The 19,874-nt window shown below is 37.2% G+C and overlaps 1 protein-coding gene across 1 annotated transcript in view; it reads right to left on the bottom strand.

Annotated features, from left to right (window-relative positions):
- Nucleotides 1–506: 506 nt before the first annotated feature.
- Nucleotides 507–19,874, bottom strand: part of LOC145780001 (zinc finger MIZ domain-containing protein 1-like) — a 39,388-nt gene continuing 20,020 nt past the window's right edge. Inside the window, exons 7-21 of the mRNA XM_082591698.1 lie at nucleotides 16,645–16,923; nucleotides 16,028–16,303; nucleotides 15,397–15,523; nucleotides 14,845–14,910; nucleotides 14,182–14,317; nucleotides 13,902–13,980; nucleotides 12,599–12,730; nucleotides 11,337–11,442; nucleotides 10,797–10,966; nucleotides 10,060–10,127; nucleotides 5,536–5,912; nucleotides 4,985–5,086; nucleotides 4,365–4,561; nucleotides 3,033–3,434; nucleotides 507–2,862 (exon numbers count right to left, since the gene is read on the bottom strand). Coding sequence (XP_082447824.1) covers nucleotides 2,737–2,862; nucleotides 3,033–3,434; nucleotides 4,365–4,561; nucleotides 4,985–5,086; nucleotides 5,536–5,912; nucleotides 10,060–10,127; nucleotides 10,797–10,966; nucleotides 11,337–11,442; nucleotides 12,599–12,730; nucleotides 13,902–13,980; nucleotides 14,182–14,317; nucleotides 14,845–14,910; nucleotides 15,397–15,523; nucleotides 16,028–16,303; nucleotides 16,645–16,923 — 2,643 coding nt within the window. The 3' untranslated portion in view covers nucleotides 507–2,736. The remainder of the gene's footprint in view (nucleotides 2,863–3,032; nucleotides 3,435–4,364; nucleotides 4,562–4,984; nucleotides 5,087–5,535; nucleotides 5,913–10,059; nucleotides 10,128–10,796; nucleotides 10,967–11,336; nucleotides 11,443–12,598; nucleotides 12,731–13,901; nucleotides 13,981–14,181; nucleotides 14,318–14,844; nucleotides 14,911–15,396; nucleotides 15,524–16,027; nucleotides 16,304–16,644; nucleotides 16,924–19,874) is intronic.

The following is a 19,874-nucleotide window of genomic DNA, read 5'->3' as shown; positions in this document are numbered from 1 at the left end:
ATGTTTAAGGCACAAATTTAGTGTTTTAAACAACGGCGATGATTATTGGAGCTAAAACTGTGCTTCAAAAGTAAACCAACAGTCAGAATTGTTGTGGTGGAAAGTTCCTCCTCAAGTCCTCGGGGTCTTTGCTCACGACTTTACCCTATCGGTGATAACCTTGCAGCCTATACCATGCACTAATTGCAGTATATAAAAACGTTGCACAGAATTTATTTTAAAATTTGTGACTTTGCTATCCAAACTCATTTCATCACTTTTGCATCTCACTACGTTTTATTTTATTTCATTTGGAAGAAATGATGCGTTCTTCGACCCAGCTTCAGACCTCCAGTGGTCTAACTAGGAGTTAAAAAGTACCACGGGATGTAAAAGATATTGTTAAGCTTTTTCTTTGCAAAGCAGGAAGACTGTAACCTCCAACCAGATGCAAACTTTAGCTGAGTGATAGTGAATCTCTGAGATTAAAACTACTTTGTTTCATGATATACAACACAGAAAACTCATGATGTCATTTCGTCGTTTATTGACGTCTTATAATGGCACTGTAACAATGTAATTGCGGGTTCAATAATAACATAAGTAAACAAGAAATGGCTGTCTAGGAAACTGCTTTAGAGTTGTTTGCAATGTCAAAGCGATGCTGTGTCTACGAAATACTGCCTCTGGTGGTCATGGGGGAAGCCGGTTACTACAGAGACGAACGAAACGTACAAGGAAGTTCAAAATTGTGGAAAGCGAAATTTAAGGCCTTTAAAAATTCTGTTTGAAAATTACCATTCATCGTCATTCTACTAGAATGGTATATAGCTGCAAAGGTAGCACAACATATTCAGTACAAGACAGCCAAGTGTTCGATGTACCACCAATTACAACGCGTGCAACTTGTTTTTATTAGGAATAGATACTTATAAAGACACCTAAAAACTGACAAATATGTTGTGGATTTTCGAAGCTACTATGGCAGTTTCCACTAATGCAATGATTCATCTTCACTATGTTTCTAATTTAACTTTTCACACAAGCGATTTTTGCTTTAAAGTTTCAAACATTTGGAAACTTTTTGTGCGAACAAGGATCGGGGTAGTTTGGTAACAAACCACAGATCAACAACGCTTAGAATAAATAAAACATTTTCCAATGTTGGAAAAACGATTAAATTAAACACACAACAAAGAATTTCTTGTTCAGCAAATGACGTCAGACTGGGTAAGGTACATCTCAGTTAGCAAAAGTTGTCGTTTTTACATCGTTTCAACGTCTAGCGACGTTGAAACGATGTAAAAACGGCAACTTTTGCTAACTTGGATTTGCACTATTAAACCAGTAAGCAAATCAGTTGTGTTTTATATTGATTCAACATCTGCAGACCAAAAAACGACTGACTTTCTGCGTGGGTAAGTACAGCGGCCGCATACTTTTATAATATGGTGAGAAAATAATTTTCATGTTATCAAAAATGTAAAAGAGAATTAGCACTACCCGGTTTTGCTGCTTAAAAGTGTAAATGATAAGAAAAATTCTGTCATCAATTACTCACAAAGCACAATGAGAAGTGAAATGTATTCCTATTACTTTTCAATCATAACTAGTTGAAAAGATGAGTTTAGACGTCTAAGTAACATTAAACCTAATCAAAGTCAACAAGTTTTCTAGACTGGAAAGGAATGAAAGGCTGTTTCAGACAAAAAGTGAGGATTCTAAAGTGCAGCGTGTTTGTCAAGTCCGCTGTGTTTGCGTTAGTCTAACGTAAAGTTACACTGACGTAATGTGGAAACAACAAATTTTTGTAAGCGTGTCAGCGGTCAAGCTCACAAAATCCATTCTTTTTCATCGATTCAAGATCTGCAGACGTTCAATCGATGTAAAAAAAAAACGGATTTTGCGAGATGGGAAGAGATTGAGAACAAATCTTTGACAACACAAAGCCAAGTATAAATAAAGCAGCAATAAGCTTAAATAAAATAAAAAGGGATAACAGAAAAAAACAACCTTTTAACATTTGCAGGAAAATTTGATATTTTCTTCCATTTTTTGACGATCAATGACGACAACAGCAAGCACCGGGCCATGAATAGGTTGTTGACGTAGGAATGTGTGACATCATAAGGTAACAGGGAAAACACCTTGGCGAAATGACGTTTCGAAATTCTGAATTTTCATGCGATACTGCTGCATCAAATTGTTTAAACGAAATGACAATTAATCCACAATCAGTCGCCTTCTTCCGGTCTGAAAGCGACTGTTTCAAATGCAATGTTACGTCAAAATACTTCAAAACATTGCTCTGAAAAATTCATCAGTTTCTTCGTTAGTCAAAGTTAATTTTTGCAAAAGTTAATAAAAATCCCGACTTTCCGACACAAAATCAACAAGTTTTACATTAATTCAACGCAACGCAGTCGAAAATTTGATGTAAAACTGCTGCTTTTATCAATGTGACAAACAACAGGCTGGACGAGATACAAACCGAGAGATAAAAAGTGCAATCTGGTTGCCATGACGAAAACATTAGCCGGATGACCCCACCAAGGTCAAAGTGCATCAAATAAAAACGCATCCAATTATTGGTCCGCAACTGAACACGTTTTGCATGATCTCAATGCGTGCGATGCAAAAGTGATGCAAAAATCTTAGATACCAAAACTTGATCAAAAGATGGTTTTCACTCAAGGAGACCCAACACTGCTGAACAATTACAACGGTCACTATCCTAGTGCAGAAGATAGAGACGCATTAACTGGCGTTGTCAAACAATGATAAAATATCTTGCTCCGTTTTGTCATCGCTGGAAGTTGTATTAGCAACAGCTCCAAGATCAGGCAGAGGAAGCATCTCCATGAAATCACTATCAGGAAGAATCTGTGATAAGATCAAATGTTATGGAGTTTTGAAACAGATGTCCTTAGAACAAATTTAAGTCACTCAAGAAAAATAATACAATTTAAAAACATTTTGTGTGAGTGAAATATTTAGTTATTTAGATCGATTTCTGTGACCAACACATGTGATGACATCATAAGTTTTTTTACCTCTGAAAGTGACGGAAGATTATCTTTCGTCGCGTCATTCTCCTGTTTCATATCGGACGTGGGGTCAAAGGTTAAAGAAGAGGCAGGACCGTCATCTACGCATCCAACGTTGTTATCAAATAAGGATTCCAGCATCCCAATACTATCATCCTGATCCAAAGGACCGCAGTTGGATGGTAAAGAGACAATGGGAGTTGTATGATTCATCCCGGATACAGCAGGATCAACAGACAACGAAGGACATTGACTGGAAGAGGATGCTACCATGGATGCAGGAGCCGATGGAGGAGTCGAAGTGTTGTTGTTCTGGCACCCCGCAGGAGAAGCCAATGTCGCACTACTACTCGAAGATCTCACTGCTCTTCCCGGAGGCTTTGGTGTTCCTCCTTCTCCAGGTTTTCTCTGGAAAAAGAACAACAATGAGTTAAAACAGAGGTTCTCAAACTGTGCATCTCAACGTCCTGGTGCGTTGTTTTGTATTTTCCAAGAGCGTCGCACAATGATTCTGTTTCGTGTCAAAATTCAATTGCGGTAAGCGTATTTGTAATGTGCAGGTCAGTGCAGCAGATGATGACTATTAACCAATCAGAAGGCAAGATTAAATCAACTGATTGCAGTCATGCGACTTATGCACGTTAGAAAGTAAATTAATTAAACGTTTCGCCGTGGCCAGATTGGCCTGAAGGGTTAGACTCTAACTTCTGTTTGAAAAATAGAAACTATTCTCTAACCGTTATTAGAGAATAGTAACTTCTATGGCGTGGGTTCGATTCCCAGCCCTGCCATTACTTCTTTTTTCTTCTGTAATTACCAAACAAAGTTCAAAGCAAGAATCAACTCTCTGGCTGAATGCTAAAAAGGTCACAATGACTGCAGTCAGCTGGTTCATAGAGGCAATTCTCCTGTCTGAAACTTCTACCAGTCAAAACGCTCCATCTGCTGCAGCGACTTGCAAATTATAAATACGCTTGCGGTGATAAAATGCTTACAGATATTATTATCCCCGACATGTGCATTCAAGCTCATAGTAGCAATTGATTATGATTTAACAATCATATGGCACAAGTCTAATTCACTTCGCTACAAGACAAATGAAACACACAAATAGAAATTTCTGTCGCTGGGTACGTCGCGAGTCCAGCAAACTTTTTCAAAGACGTCGCAACAAAAAAAGTTTTGAGAATGACTGGTTAAAAGCAATTTAAACAATTTTTGAAGGGTTTATGTACAAAAGCTAGAAACACACAGCAAATCCATACGGAGGTGGCTCAAAGACAAAATAACAACGTATACCTGACAAATATGCAAACGATTCAAAGGTGTAATACATACTTTAGGGGAATTCCCATTCCTCATGGCAGCATTCGCGCCAGGTCTGGCAGGGTTGAGTCTCTTCACGATAGGAACCATATCGTTGGCCGCTATTTGATCGCTCATGTCTCCTGCAATGGAAACGCTCGATGTTCCGCGATAGAAGTTGTTCCCGGCACGGGGACCAAACCGGGAATAGTCGTAGGAATGCGGAAATCCTGGAGAAAAAAACGTTTCAAATCACATTTTAAGTTTCAAGACATCAATCCAGCAACTCAACCGATCAGTGACTAAGAAATCTGTCGCGTGAACATCACTTTACACAAATACAACGTCAGCATCTCAGCTCTCAGATTTGTGGGGGACACAACATGGCGCCATGTTGACCTCACTGAGACCAAAACTATTTTTTGGGAGTTTTCAAAGCCACAAGGCGCTGAAGGTTACATCGGCTCAGATAGATAAATCAATGGTTTTTAATTGATTCAACGTCTACAAACGTTAAATCAAAGTAAAAAACGACTGAATTGTTGTATGGGATGTTTGGAAGAGTCTGATGAAACTTTATCCCATGACGAAGTCTCTACACAAAGGTCTATCAAAGTTTATCATTTGGAGTAATTGAAAGTGTGATAAATTACCATCAGCTGTCATTTTGTTGCATCCTCCTGAACTTCCAGGACTTGGAGCAGGAAGATTATTCAAATTAATTCCTGGAGAAGTCACTCCTTTCATTTTCTTGCCTGAGAATAGAATGATAAAGATCATAAATAATATCAAGACAATTATCAAGACTTTATTAGGAATTTTCTTTCAAACCATACAAGAGAGTTCCAAAATCATGCAATTTTTACTTTGCGTGGAGCTGCATGTGCTATTTGAATCAGTTTGTTTCTTATTCCTTGTGGATCCTTCTCTTGCTTCATGAGCCAATCAGACAAATGTTTGAGGCACAATCTCCTCTTTTGTTCTAAATCACTAAGACTCCTGATGGTCTTATCCTCCGTTCTCACAAAATAATGAATCTTGTTGGTCAGATTTTTGAATGTAGAACCATAAATTTACCAATAGACGTCAAAACAGAGATGACTTATCAGTGACTTCTAGCGGTAACTAAGCTTTCATAAAAATAACACAATGTTCGATTTCAAAACAGATCAACACTGAAAAGAAAAATTTAATGCAAACTCACTAGGAGGACCATCAAGATCGTGTCTGTGCTGGTGTGGTTCCTGCTTAACCTGCAGGGCGCTAATGAATGGTTCCTGCTTTATGGAAAAACCTCCGGTTCCGGAAATATGCTCCTGCTTTACAGAAAAACCTCCGGTTCCGGAAACATGTTCTTGTTTTATGTTGATACCACCTAGTGGTTCCTGCTTGATCATTCCGTTTTGCATTTGGCCTACTGTTCCTGGTCTTGACAACGGTTCGTGCTGTGACGTATTTGGCAGTGGCGTCCAATTGCAGTTGGCATCAATGGACACTAGTTGGCAGTCGCGATCTTGCACCGCCTTCAATATATTGTGAATAAAATTGTCGATCTCCAACACTTCAAGCAGGGCATTTTTACTGAAAGCAAAAATGAAATGGATGAAACGTGTATTTCCAACCAGCAAATCGGTCTTTTTCACATTGATTTAGTGTCTGTAAACGTTGAATCAACGTAAAAAACAACTGATTGCTAGTTGAGTGGTTGCGGTTTGAAACATAGAAACCTGAAAATACTTCATCAAAACTTTTCACAAATCAAGAAGTTAACCACCAAAACCACTAAATTCAACAATTTAAAGAATTTATGAGATGTTCACAAATTTTCTCCATATAAAATGCTGTCCATCAATTTCTATTTTTTGTCATTTAAAACTTTGCCTAAAGACTTATACATTCATAAATTCATCAACATATATTTCTGAGAAACCACATAAGATTTAGCACCGCCAACAACATGAATCAAGCGCCCTTGGCCACGTTGTAGTCTTCGCTAAAAATCTAAAGGAAAGATATACTGTAGAAGTGCAATATACAGAGAAGTAGGTAAGCGTACTTTTGTTTATTTTTGCAATCGTAACTTCTCAAATCTCTTTGCAAGTATTTTTTTTAATCGTCTGAGTGGTGTCATGAAGCTTAAAGCTTGTGTCTTTGTATTAAGTCAACCCCACCACAAAGATGTCTTTGACGGTTATGCACTAGGGTGATGACTAAATTTTTTTTTGGGGAAATCGAAAACGCCTGCTATGGGAAACGATGAACTTTTTTATGTGTACCAAGAATGTGAAATTTTTTTTTGAAAATTTTTCAAAAACCTCCCCCACCAATTGATATTTCTGACGTCACTTGGGTACATTTTTCTCCTTTTTTACTCCTCATGCATTGTTTAAACTTGTTACAGACTCCTTACCATACTAAAAAGGTGGCCCACAGTATGGTGCAGATTTAAAAAAAAAATTGTCGAAAAAAGTCAAGGGGTCCAGAGATTTTACCCTTTTTGTCATTATTTTTCGCAACAGCGCCTCTAGCGGAAAATTTTTAATTAGTGTAACTTCAAGAATTCTTAAGCGATTTCGACAAATTTTTTTGTCAGATGGTTTATTTTTGATACTGGGTGACTTGGTAGTTTGTTAGTTGTTGCATTTTTATCACTAGATGGCAGTAATTTGTTTTTTTTTGTGTAAAACTTGCAAAATCCTCAAATCGACTGCATGATACCCAAATTTATCGTATATTTCCAAGTTCTTTTGCAATGTTTCAATATAATCAGTAAAAATTACTCTACTTATTTTCCTAATGTACTACACATGACTCACAATCAGTTACTTAGTAATATGAATGGCAAATTGTATTATTGTGACAAAATCATTTAGATGCAGTACAGGTGCACAAAGTATTAATACACACAATACTTTGTCCTTAACAGCTTTACAATTTGTTGCATGCAACAAATTTCACACTCAAATATTTTTCTTTGGTGCACTTATGGAGTTCTTCTATCAGCTTAACAGCTCTTTCAGCAATCATATTCGAGCGAAGGATGTCGAGAACAGAGCAATCCTGGTTCCAATGTGTTTTCAAGCATTTCAGTGCACCGTTACACTTAACATAAAACATATTTGTTAAAGCCTAATTTACTGTTGGTATTGGTAGTCTGGTATAACCTTGAACTATTTCATAAACATTGTTTTGGCTATTCAAGAGTAGGCTACAAATTTGACGAGGATGATGCTTTTATGATATAAATAGTACCGGTACCACAAAGTTACTTCAAAATATCACGGTTCAATAAGGTTAAACACTAGTTTTACCTACTTTGATTCCTTCAACAGCCAATAACAATTTTGGGTATGCCTCCTCTGAGTATCTTTGGTTAGAAAACCATTGCTCTTGCCATCCATTAGCAATAAAGTGACATGGGATTTCTAATTTTCCTCTCCATTGTGGGATCAAGAAGTATGCAATTAAAGTATAAATTGCTCGTGAATTCCATCTAGCATTGTGCAAAGAAGATAGTTTTCTCCATTTTATTTGAGGAAAAACATGATGAAACTGTAAAATTATGAATTTTAAATTGATTTATTAGAAATTCTTTAGTAATCTTACAGCACAGCATGTTCAAATTTTAGCTCACCTTATACAATTATAAAGAACGACGCAGCTCATATAAGAATTTAAAGTCATCTCTCCAACCAGGATTTTCATTGATGTTGACACAAACTTCTCCACTGTAATATCTCTGCAATTCTTCATATCTTTCGGAAATATCATCAATAAACTTGTAATTCAGAGTTGGTTTGGTGGAATGTTTGCTGACAAAGAAATCCAAGACATGCTTCAGAATTCTGTTCAGTATATGGTGTTGACAACCAATATATTGTGGTCGATCCAGTCCCATCTCGACCATTTTTGTTTGTAATTTCACCACTATACCATTTAGTCGACCAGTATTCACAGCGGTTGTGTCACAAATAATCATTTTGATACTGGACCAGGTTTCATATTCATTCAAAATTCGTTCCAATTCATTATAAATATCTTGAGCAGATCCACTTTTGCACTTTAGTATTCCAAGTTTGACCTCATTTGTTTCTCTTTGGAGGCAAACCACCTGAAACTCCTCCCCAGACAACCTTTTTTCATCAAAATGGACACAGTAATATTTTCCTTCTTTCAACAGCAACTTTATTTTATCATTTTCGTTGTTTCCAGCTCTTATAACACTACGTCACACGCCAGACTGCGATGGAGTAGGGAGAGTAACCCCTTCTTCATTCAGAGTGGAGCACACACCCGATGCTTCGTGCGTGGACAAAGAATGGCGAACCACCATTTTTGTTGCTGGCAATGTTGACGATCTCATCTTCTTTTTAAACCCATCTTCTTCTTCTTCTGATATTGTGCTCTCGAAATAACTGGAGGCCCTGTCACTTTCAGAATCGCCATCTTTGCTGGACTCATGATATGCAATCCAAAACAACCAGTTAAGCAGCCCCAACTCCAAAACCCAATACTGGTAGCTAAAAAACTAACCCGATAACTAGGCTAATAAATTGCATGATATAGGCCCATTAAATAGACTAGGCTACACTTTCAAGATTTTATGTACAGTGCAACAAGCTGCTAATAATTAACAGATCAAATGATTTCAATTATTCTTTTAAATTATTAGCAACTTCCAATGCTATTAAAAACTCATGTCTGGTCTAGCTTTATAGGCTATCAGTTCAGATATAAAGCACTAGTGCCCTCTAGTGACAAAAATATATCAAAATAAAGTAACAATAAACCTCCTCAGCATTTAAAATGAGCTTATTGACAAAAAAATTTACCGAAATCGCTTAAGAATTCTTAAAGTTACACTAATTAAAAATTTTCCGCTAGAGGCGCTGTTGCGAAAATTAATGACAAAAAGGGTAAAATCTCAGAACCCCCTTGACTTTTTTCGACAATTTTTTTTTCAAAATTTTCACCATACTGTGGGCCACCTTTTTAGTATGGTAAGGAGTCTGTAACAAGTTTAAACAATGCATAAGGAATAAAAAAGGAGAAAAATGTACCCAAGTGACGTCAGAAATATCAATTGGTGGGGGAGGTTTTTGAAAAATTTACAAAAAAAAATTTTACATTCTTGGTACACATAAAAAAGTTCATCGATTCCCATAGCAGGCAAAAAATTTTTTTGTTAGTCATCGCCCTATTATGCACCTTAGGCCTTCAATACGTAGCTGCCCCAATAAAGTCTAAAAGAACCTGTTCGATTTAGCGAATAATTTAACACAGCATTGTGTATTATTTATTTTCATAACAGCTTCCCTTACACTCTGGTGGATTATGAACACGAACACTAACTTTCAACGAATATCTTTGTTCAATGCTGATGAAATACCAGGTTGGCAGTTTTAAAACAATAAACAAATTATAGGATTCATTGGCGCAAAATACTGACTGGCATTTGGTGCAAAAATTGCAGTTTAAAACGTTAAATTGTGTAATAAAAACGGTGAGGTTAGTCAAAAAATGTTGTACTTTAACCCAAAAACAAAATGGGACTTTTGTGGCCAAGAAAGACACTTAAGTGTGGTGGTACATTCTCTCGAGAAGTGTTTATTTGTTAAGTTCAAATACGTGGTTCAAGACCAACATCAGTGTTTATATATAGTTTTATGTTGTGTTTACGTTGCGGCGATGTACAGTAAAAAGAAGCGATAAACTCCATAACACTCACTTGCAAATTGGACATCTCCAAGACGCATTTTCGCTGTTGAATTGAAGATACGATTGGAGATCGAAACACTGGAAAGAAAAATAGAAACACTGGTATTTATGTCCATAGCAAGATCTCAATCGAGATATCGTTTTCCAAGTTATATTTGGATACAAACTGCTATTTTAAACAGATTGTCAAATAACTGGATGCGAGGGCATGCAAAGTACAAGCGTTACGAAAAACTGTAAATAAATCGGCGGAACAACACAGGCACAGTTTCAAGTGCAGATCAAACACAAAATAACAACGTAAATCAACGAAATATCTTTGCGATTTTCCTAAAAGTGTTCATAATTGCAAAACTACAAGTAATTGCTGTGGTGAGGTGGCTTGCCCGAAGCAAGTTGTTAAGATACTTTCTTTTCAAAGTCGAACTTTTTCTATTTGACCCGTGCAATTGTGTATTCATTACAATTGCTAGCCGCCAGCCGCTTATGTTTGATTACAATCAAAAACCCATATTTGGAGTTTTCTGGGAACCGTGACGCAGCTATTTCTTAAAGCGCTGTATCTCTTTGTCCTTTTTATGTCGTATGCAATGGAAAAGCCAACTTATTAAATTACATTTTACATAGACATCTCCCCAGCAATCAATTGCTGTTAAAAAGGCAAAGCGATTCCTTCACAAAACTGATTTCTTTTTCATCAAATAGAATTAGCACAGAAGGACAATACACCACTGGTTTGTTTCCCACCTGGATGTGTTTGCACTCCGGCCCCCTGGTTGGGATTTGTATGCGGCGCCCGGAAAGTAAGCAAACCAGGGCCACCTTAACCGCAGTGGCCGATGGCTCGATGGCGCCGTTAGTGGCAGTGATCACTGTATTGTTTGCACTTATTGCTCCACTGGTGAAGCTTTGTTTGACTGAAAATCAATGTTAGAATAATGTTATTTCAGCGTAAAGTTCAGTAGTTTAATTAGAAAAAATCCATGGAAAGAAGGAGCCCTTTTAAGTAAAAAAAGTTTAAAAAAGTTGTAAAAAAAAGTTACAAATTTTTTTTTTAAAAAGTACTTTTTATCACAAGATACGTGAATTGGTGAAGTTATCACAGAAAGAAACTAATTTTCAAGTGAGGCCTCATAAAATGTATCACCGTCTCCAATGACAACATGTTCATGGTTTAGTTGATATCACAACGACATAAGATATTAACATTGAAATAATAAGAATAGACGTTGAATTAACACAAAAACTTTCTAAATTTTTGCTTTTTATTCTGAATTAAAACCATACTTTTGTCTCTGCAGTTAATGTCGGGCAAGACCCTTTTCATCATCAGGCCACGTAAGACGAACTTTATGCTGGGTCGATGGACCAATTGTAGGACAAAGAAATGAGACTGAAATATAACATAGAGACATGAAGGTACATACAATGTTTAAATAGCGTTAGAAATCATATAACTTCATTTTGCTGCTGCTCGTTTCAGTTTTATCATCAGGCTGATGTGATCAGTGTTAAACCAACAACAAATGTTGAACCAGATGCAATAACCTAGACAGCAAAATCCGTCATTTTTGCATTGATTCAACGTTTTCAGACGTTGAATTAATATAAATATTACGGATTTTGCTGTTTGGAAAAACATATATCAACCTTAAAAAAAAAATTCCCTTACCAGAGATATGGTTGGCTGATTGTTGAAATTAATTTATATATTTCTGAGTTGTTATCTGATGTGCAGTGTATTGTTACGTGCCTGATTTGTATCTTAGTTGTAATTGTAATTTTGTTTGTAATAACAATCACTAGGAAACAAAAATACAATGGAAGTTAGAAAAAATTGTAAATTGCGGTTTCATAATTACGCGAAAAAAGCGAAGTCTCAGCCTTCAAGAGCAGACAAAGACATGACTGTTTTGTGACAACACAAAGTGCTAAAAATGCGAATAGAGATTTCCATGATAGTTTTATCTAACTAAAGTCAAGATCGATCCAGTCCCTAACGATCATTCACAAAAGGAAAATTACCAATAAATGAGCCTACACAAACAATGCTATCAAAGGAATTCTTTTCAACTATGCAAGACTTTAATTCGAAACAGATAAAACTATAAAGCACGGTGTATACCTACCTACACTTTTATCAAAAAATAAATCTTATATTCAAATTAAACACATGTGTGAAAAGCGCATACTTCTGCACTGGAAAACAATGGTGAATGAGCAATGGCATTTATTGAGAATAAACAGACTTTTAAACTGTGGTTTTTTACTGTTTCATTGGAAATGGTAATGAGATCCAGAATAAGTTGCATGTGCTGAGGTGATTTCATGTGCTAGATGTTGTGCCCAGCAGGTTGACTAGGGGCCCAGGGGTTACTTTTGAACCCGGGTAGGGACCCATAACCTCTTCAGTGGCCCGGGAACTTGAAGAAGTGCTAGATGTGTTGCGTCTAGCACCATGCCTATGAAAAACATTACGTCCTGTGAATTACCACAACCTAGAAACCACTTAAAAAACACGGAAAATAATTGTAGCGTTTGCAACTTACACAGCAGCAAGCAGACACTGCGATGTCAATGGCATTCCTCCCCGGCAAACAAACCCTTTTTAGATAGAGAGGCTTGTGTGCCGTACGGTTGGTACCTTTTGGCACAGTGAGTTGGTTGTTGTTCACGCTCACCTGTGAAGGGAATGGTGTTATCAATATTCAGTGTAATAATTTAAGTGGTTTAAAGGAATTCTGAGGCGGGCCATATACAATGAAGTTGTGTTAAAAATGTTCATTAATATTAAAAAAAAAGTATCTTCTGACAGGTGTCAAGCCCACAACAATGCTTCATACGAACGACTCGGTTACATGTCTTGTAATACAAATGAAGTTATTTTCACACAAGTCAGTTCAATTATAAACAGCTAAAAACTGATTTTGATTAGCAAGTAGTTAGATTCTCTTCAGTTGAGCTTAATAAAATAGAAACTTTCTATCTATTATATTATAGAAACTATTAATAATAGTTAAACAAATATTATTAAAATATTAGTATTAATAAAAACTATTCTAGAAATATTTTAGCTTTTATTTTATTGCGAAGGCCATCATCCTCGAAGACGAGGGATAGCCATCATCATCTAGAAACATTATTATAAAAGCTTTCAATTTATTTCAATTCGTGTCGTGTGTCGTCGTGTGAATTTCTGGTGCCGAGGGTCTATCCTTTTACCGCCCCAGATTCACGATGTTTCCGACTAAGCTGGAAGGCTACTAGAGAGCAGCCAGTCTTTTGTTTCATCATCCAAGACGTGCAGACCTTCCACTCCATCAGGTGGCTTGAAGATGGTGCTATTGTTGATGATGTCGTCTGCGATCTGTTCTTCAGCACCACATTCACAGGTAGAGAAAGAAGCCATTCCCCATTGACGCATGGTTGAGCGGAAAAGCCCGATGCCCGTACGGAGACGGTTGTGCAGCCACGCCTGCCTTTGTAGTGTCAGGCCGGTGGGGCGTGTGTCGGAAATTTCTATTTGAATAAGCTTAACTGAAGATGATCTAGCTGCTAGCTGATCGAAATCGATTTTTAGCTGTTTATGATTGAACTGACTTGTGTGAAAATAAATTCCTTTGTATTATTGACATTTTTTATTAATTCTTGCAATATTTTCTCAAAACTAAAAGATACTATCAATTTTATGCATAAGTTGTGCACCAATACGATTAACTGCATATCTCAGTACAATACCGTGCTTAAGAAATACACTAGGCTACGTCGATACAACGAAATTTAACATTGAATCTTCCACGAAGCAGAAAAGGTCTACCAAAAGTAAAGATACACTAAAATTCAGTCACACACCTGCACCGAGTGAGGCCAGTTGGTGTGTTTCAAGACGTCGTCATGGTGATAACATTTGAACTGCAGGTCAAGGTCAGGTCTAAAAACGTCACAAAGTGATACGTGTGACTGATTTAAATAAAAACAACAACAATAAACAACCAGAAACAAATGAAAAACAACAATTTAACTTGTAAAGAAATTTTTAAGAAGAATTACACCTTTGGCAAATACCCAATGTACTCGCAGTTATAAAAAAGTCAATATAAACAGGCCGCAATAGACAATAGTCTTGAGCTACCTTTCGAATATCGTGTTGTAAACGGTTTGACGCAAGTGAAACGCATGACTGCTCAAAGGAAGGTTATGCTCCAATCGGAACGGCCCAAGCACAATTCCGTCACGAACAGGAAAGGTTAACCGAAGGTCATCAGAACCTGAAACATAGAAACCATTTTTTTACAATTTTTTATTTTACTTAAAAGGAGTTAGCATGTCAGATGATTTTTGAAAAATTTGTTTTATAATAGAGTTAGACGAACTGGAACTGCTCACTTCAAAAATAACTTAAAGTACGAAAACTGACTCCTGTAAATATAATAACACATCGTCAGAAGCACATTTTGATGGAAATGTAGGATAGAAAGTAATTTTTCATCCCTGCACTTGTTTGAATTTCAATTTCCTTCCCATTGAGACTGTGGTTAATAGGTTGCATCTACATGCAAGCAGGAAATTGAGAAAAATTTGCCGTAAACATTCCGATCAGTTGTAAATCCTTTTATTTTATTTTCTAAACTTATTGTAAACTTTTACAATAATTCCCTTATTTGCATCAAAATTTAAAAAAGTAAAATCTCTTATCTTTCTAGGAAGAAAACCCAAAAATAACCGAATTATCTCTGGTTGTGACATCTCCTCAATGAGAAGAACATGAGGTGACATCTTTCGAAAACAATCTCACCTGACTGATGGTCGGTGGTTGGCATGTGAGGGGGGAACTGTGGCTCTGCTGTTACACCAGGCACACCTGCAAATGAACCGTGCCATAAGTTGTGAGTGAAGCAATGACAATATTCTTGATAAACTGAAACTGAAAGACATGCAAGTCAAAAGTTCTAAATTGTGCACAACAAACTGCGTGCGTGTTGATATGTGAGCGAAGGTTTAGTTTAAACCTGTTTTTCCATCCATTTTCATCAGTTGAACCCCGGAACCACGCTTGAACGCAGAATTCGTGCAACCGACAAGAAGCGATATATTTAAGATTTTGCCAAGGACCACGGTGAAATGTTGACAAAGTTTTTGTGACGTGTGCTTTAATTTGAAATTGACAAGTGGATTGTGATGCTTCAGAAATGTAAAAATATCCTCTAATAATACAAAAACTTGGACGAAATAGCCTACATTTAAATAATAAAACGTTTTCGAACGATGACAACTTTGCTGAATTTCGTCAACAACAAAATTAAAACATTTTAAGTAAGGCAAAATATGTCCACACATAATGTCTTACCAGATGTTCCATCATTTAACCCCACTGAGGCCATGTTTGCGTACGGGGGGACATTATGGGCACTCCCGGGGGTTAGCGGGGGTGTTGGGTTACCAGGTATTGGTGGCTGAGAGTTAGGAAATCTTGGCTGAAAAGAAAATCGAAAAATATAAATTTGTCAATGCCACCTTTCGATTATACTCAATGATGACGTCATAATGGCCACTCGTCATTAATCTCCTTCACATCAAACCTTTCAGTGTGCTAAGGAATGACGGTTTTTTTCCTTTCGGCTTCGGGCCAAGATTAGCCGGGTTATGCAACCTACAACGAAGTCCATCATATCATAGCTAGAGTTGAGGAACCCAGCCGGCAAAATTGATTCGTTTACATTGATCAATGTAAAACAGGCAAATGTCGCTAACTGGGAAAGTTTCAATTTTACAACCTTTCTTCCCAAATTTTCTAATTTCCTAAATTGACTAACTAGGATTCCTCTCTTGTTACTGGGAAAGCATTGAGACACTGTAAAGATGCGATAACATCTTTGTTTTTTTTTTCATTTACCACACCTCAAAAATTTCAAAGTGTGATGCGTCAAAACCTACACACTTGAAACGATACAAATAAATAAAAATTCAGTATTTTTTACCTCATTGGAGTAGTTGGGTGGAAAGGGAGGGCGAGGTACCCCGGGTTGTGAGTAGTGATCTGAAGAATTGTATTGGTAGGGAAAGCAGGGATGTTGGGGCGTATTCTGATGGATGGGTGATGGGCCAGAGCCGGGAAGTCTTGGGTTATAACCGGGGACGTTTGAGGTGTCGGGTATGGAGTGCCTGTGCACCCCTCCATGGTTGTATACGTCAGGAGATTTGCTGTACTGGTTTCCCATTCCTGGGTTGCCATTGAACGGAGCTTGACCGTATGTCTAAAAATAAACAATAATCTAACCTAGTTTTACGTTGATTAAACATCAATTGACAAGTCAGCACAGAACGACCCAGGAGACCACAAAAGTCCCGCCAACAGTAATGAAATAGCTCAACTTGAAAATATTTTTAAATAAATAAAATGTAAAAAAAAATTAAACAACGCATGATTGTGAGCTCTGAAAGTGGTTATCTAAACATAAAACAAAGAACAACACAACGTAATATCAATTCATTATGCTCTCTGCGAAAGTTGCTGCAATTTGTGTTATTGCACAAAAACACTTGTGCGCATCCCGTGGACAGGCATTTCACTTCTAAGGGATAATACTGAACGTACCTGTGGCGGTCTACAAGGTGCCTTATAAGATGGATCATTGCTGTACATTGGTGAGCCGTTGTGTGTCAGCGGTCGTGGTGACGTCATCGATGACATCGGGAATGACGTAGGAACAGACGCCGCTCTTCCGTATTGAGGAGGCATTTGAGGCCGTCCCCGGTTGTTCTGAGGATGAGCCCCATGCATATTCGGCCCGGGTCCCATGTGTTGCTGGTGAGGTGGGATAGATTGGCCCATGAGGGGATCTCCCATGTTTTGATTCATTGGTCCCCCGGGAACCTAAAAGAAAACAAAAATGTTATTAAAACTGTCTTTGCATGTAAGTGATTTCGTAACAAAACAACAATCGTGTTTCCTGTGTCTGAAAAAAGAGACCAATCAAAAAAGCAATTTTAACATGTTTTGACGTTGCGTGACGGCAAACAATACACTAATAACTTATTTTCAGTCTAAATTAAAATTGAATGACGTAACAAACGCAATGCTGCCAGATAGGAAGTCACAAACAAACCGCAAATTAATCCGTCGCCGGACAGACCATGTCCAACAGCGACCTGACTGCTCCATACTCAAGCTACTAGTTGCTAATTTGACGTTGGTTCAACGTCTAATGACGACGTGTGAATGTAAAACGGATGTGTGGTTAAGTTGCTTGGTCTGGCAACAAGCTTCAGCAAAAGTTCACACCAGACAAAAAAAACAACTTTAAAAAAGTTAAAACTTGCAATGTTTTAAGCAAATGTATTTCAGCACTGAAGACAAAAACAGTTTCTGTGTCGAAACATGTGATGAACCGTGATTTTGGTTCATTAAGCTGGGTGGCAAGGGTGATGTTTGTTCATTAAGCTGGGTGACAAGGGTGATGTTTGTTAAATTTGTGAATTTCATTTTGCATGTTAAGTTGATTTACAGCAACATCATTGTCTAGTATTTCGACCTGCAGAACATGTGGATCTCATGGACCCTGATATGAAGACACTGCGCAGCAATTGGTAGATGTAGCCTGAAATGCCGCGTCATAAGCCAGAAGAAGAAGCAATATGGTCTTGTGCTTTTCCGTGCTAGATAGGTAGTCATTACCTGATCTAGCCCCCTGAAGAAGCCAGTAGTGTCTGATTGACAAAACGTCAGAATAAATGCGGATTATATCCTTACACATCTTGTGATAGCTCATTTTACATGAGAAAAGCGTATCATGTTATTAGAATATGGAAAATGTTGCCCAAGCACATTTTTATCAAATAACTTTTACCAGCGACCCATGATCTTGGTCTCTATCATGGAGTGCAGTGATTTCAAATGATATTTTGAGGAGCTGAGGACACCTTAGTAAGACCAGAAGACGACACAAAATGACAAAAGTGAAAGGGAATTTCAAAATAATTGAATTTTCTTCCAAGAATCAAACGTAGCGGGAATGGAGAAGTGAATTTTTCTCCGGAGTTGTTGAACAAATACCACTTGATGCTTTATCGTTGTGCATAATTCTGTTTTGCTACAAAAAAAAGAACGAATGATGAATCACAGTTCCAGGCTTGTTTATTTGCTCAATGATCGTCTCAGTCAGTAAAGTTGTCAAAGTTATGTCGTTTCAACATAAGGTAATACAACAATAACGCAAAATTTCTTTTGTCCTCAACTACGCTCGGATCAACATATCTAAAATTCTTTTCACGTTAGCAGTCTGATTGATGCAAAATTTGACCAGACCAACTCCGATCAATCACTAGACTTTGACACTTCAATTTTTGTTTTCGGTTACCGGCTTAGGAGAAGATTGCAACGCTGTTTTAACGTGATTGTACGCAAAAACGATGCGACTTCCTAGAAGGACTGAAGGTTTCTTAACAAGACATGAGCAAAGTATTTATGACCAATAAAAAAAACATAAATCATGGCTTTCAGCGAAATGGGTTGATTTTGAATTGATTTAACATCACATGATGTCAAATCAACGTCAAAACAACACAAGGTTAGCTGAGCCGATTGCCACTTTCAACTCACTCTCATGGAGCCATGAACTTTTGGCATATTACAGATGGCTCAAGGCGGCATACACCTTCAATTAAGGAAGGAATCTTGGGATATTTAAAGAAAATTGTGTTTAACTGCGAGTAGTTTCAATGGTCAGTATCGTGGATTGTCACAATGTCAAATAATGTGTTACTACACGATAGCGTTTGTTATTTCGCTTGTATCTTTTGTTTTACAAATAACCCATACAGCAAATCAACTGTTATTGCAGACGTTGAATCAATGTAAAAATACGGCTGATTTAGTATCTAGATAAGATGCAACAAACAACTTTAACACTCTAGTTTGCAAAATCGGTCATTTTCACATTGATTAATGGTATAAAGACGTTAATTCATTGCAAAAATGGGCCACTTTTGCAAACTGAGAAACTTGATTTGAAGCGCTTAGTAAAAATTTTCAGTTTTTACAAGAAAACCACATCAACGCAAATGAACATTATAGAAAAAATCGCGGAAACCAATGGTTCAGGAAAAATGTTTACAAGACGGCGAGTTGCAAACAACAAAATAAATTTATATAGAGATAATTGAAATATTAATATACGAAAACCGATATCCGAGGCCCATTTAGACTCCGGGCCATTTGCACAGCTGAGAAGCAGAGTTTCACAATGTATTTATAAGATTTGTCGGCTTGGGGTGGGACAAGCTTCATTTCACTTTATAACAATCGCCAGGTGTCAAACTGCCATTAGATCATCCATTTATCAAAGATATGAGAAAAAAAGCTGAATTCGCCTTTTTTTGTAAGTTTTTAGAATATCTGGTATTTCCTACCATAAACAGTTTAAACACAAAGGTTGATTTTCTCAAAGAAGTGCTTCATTTGAGGTGTTATAAAAATCATGCAAAAATCAATGCACGTCAATTAACGTTTAGCATCAGCTGATGAAACAAACTCGTGCTCATATCAGCTTGCAATGTTGATCTTCTTTGCATTTATTTAGCTTCTTCAGACGTTGAATCAATGTAAAAATGATCAATTTTGCTCGCTGAAAATTACTTTGAATTTGGAATACTAAAAGATCAGTGAATGAAGACACCCATGGACAGGTTTCTCTTCCTATTGGCTGAAACGAGTATGCGTCATAAGGAGTCATAATGACGTCATTAAGCTGGTATGCGCGTATTTTGCCAACAAACAATCGATAACAGTTTATAAAATATGATATTTTTGCTTGCAAAAGGTTCAAA

The sequence above is a fragment of the Aplidium turbinatum genome, chromosome 11 (assembly GCF_918807975.1).
Source record: "Aplidium turbinatum chromosome 11, kaAplTurb1.1, whole genome shotgun sequence".
In the NCBI taxonomy this organism is placed as follows: domain Eukaryota; kingdom Metazoa; phylum Chordata; class Ascidiacea; order Aplousobranchia; family Polyclinidae; genus Aplidium; species Aplidium turbinatum.
Note: the sequence above shows the minus strand (reverse complement) of the source record. Positions and strands in the feature narration are given on the sequence as shown.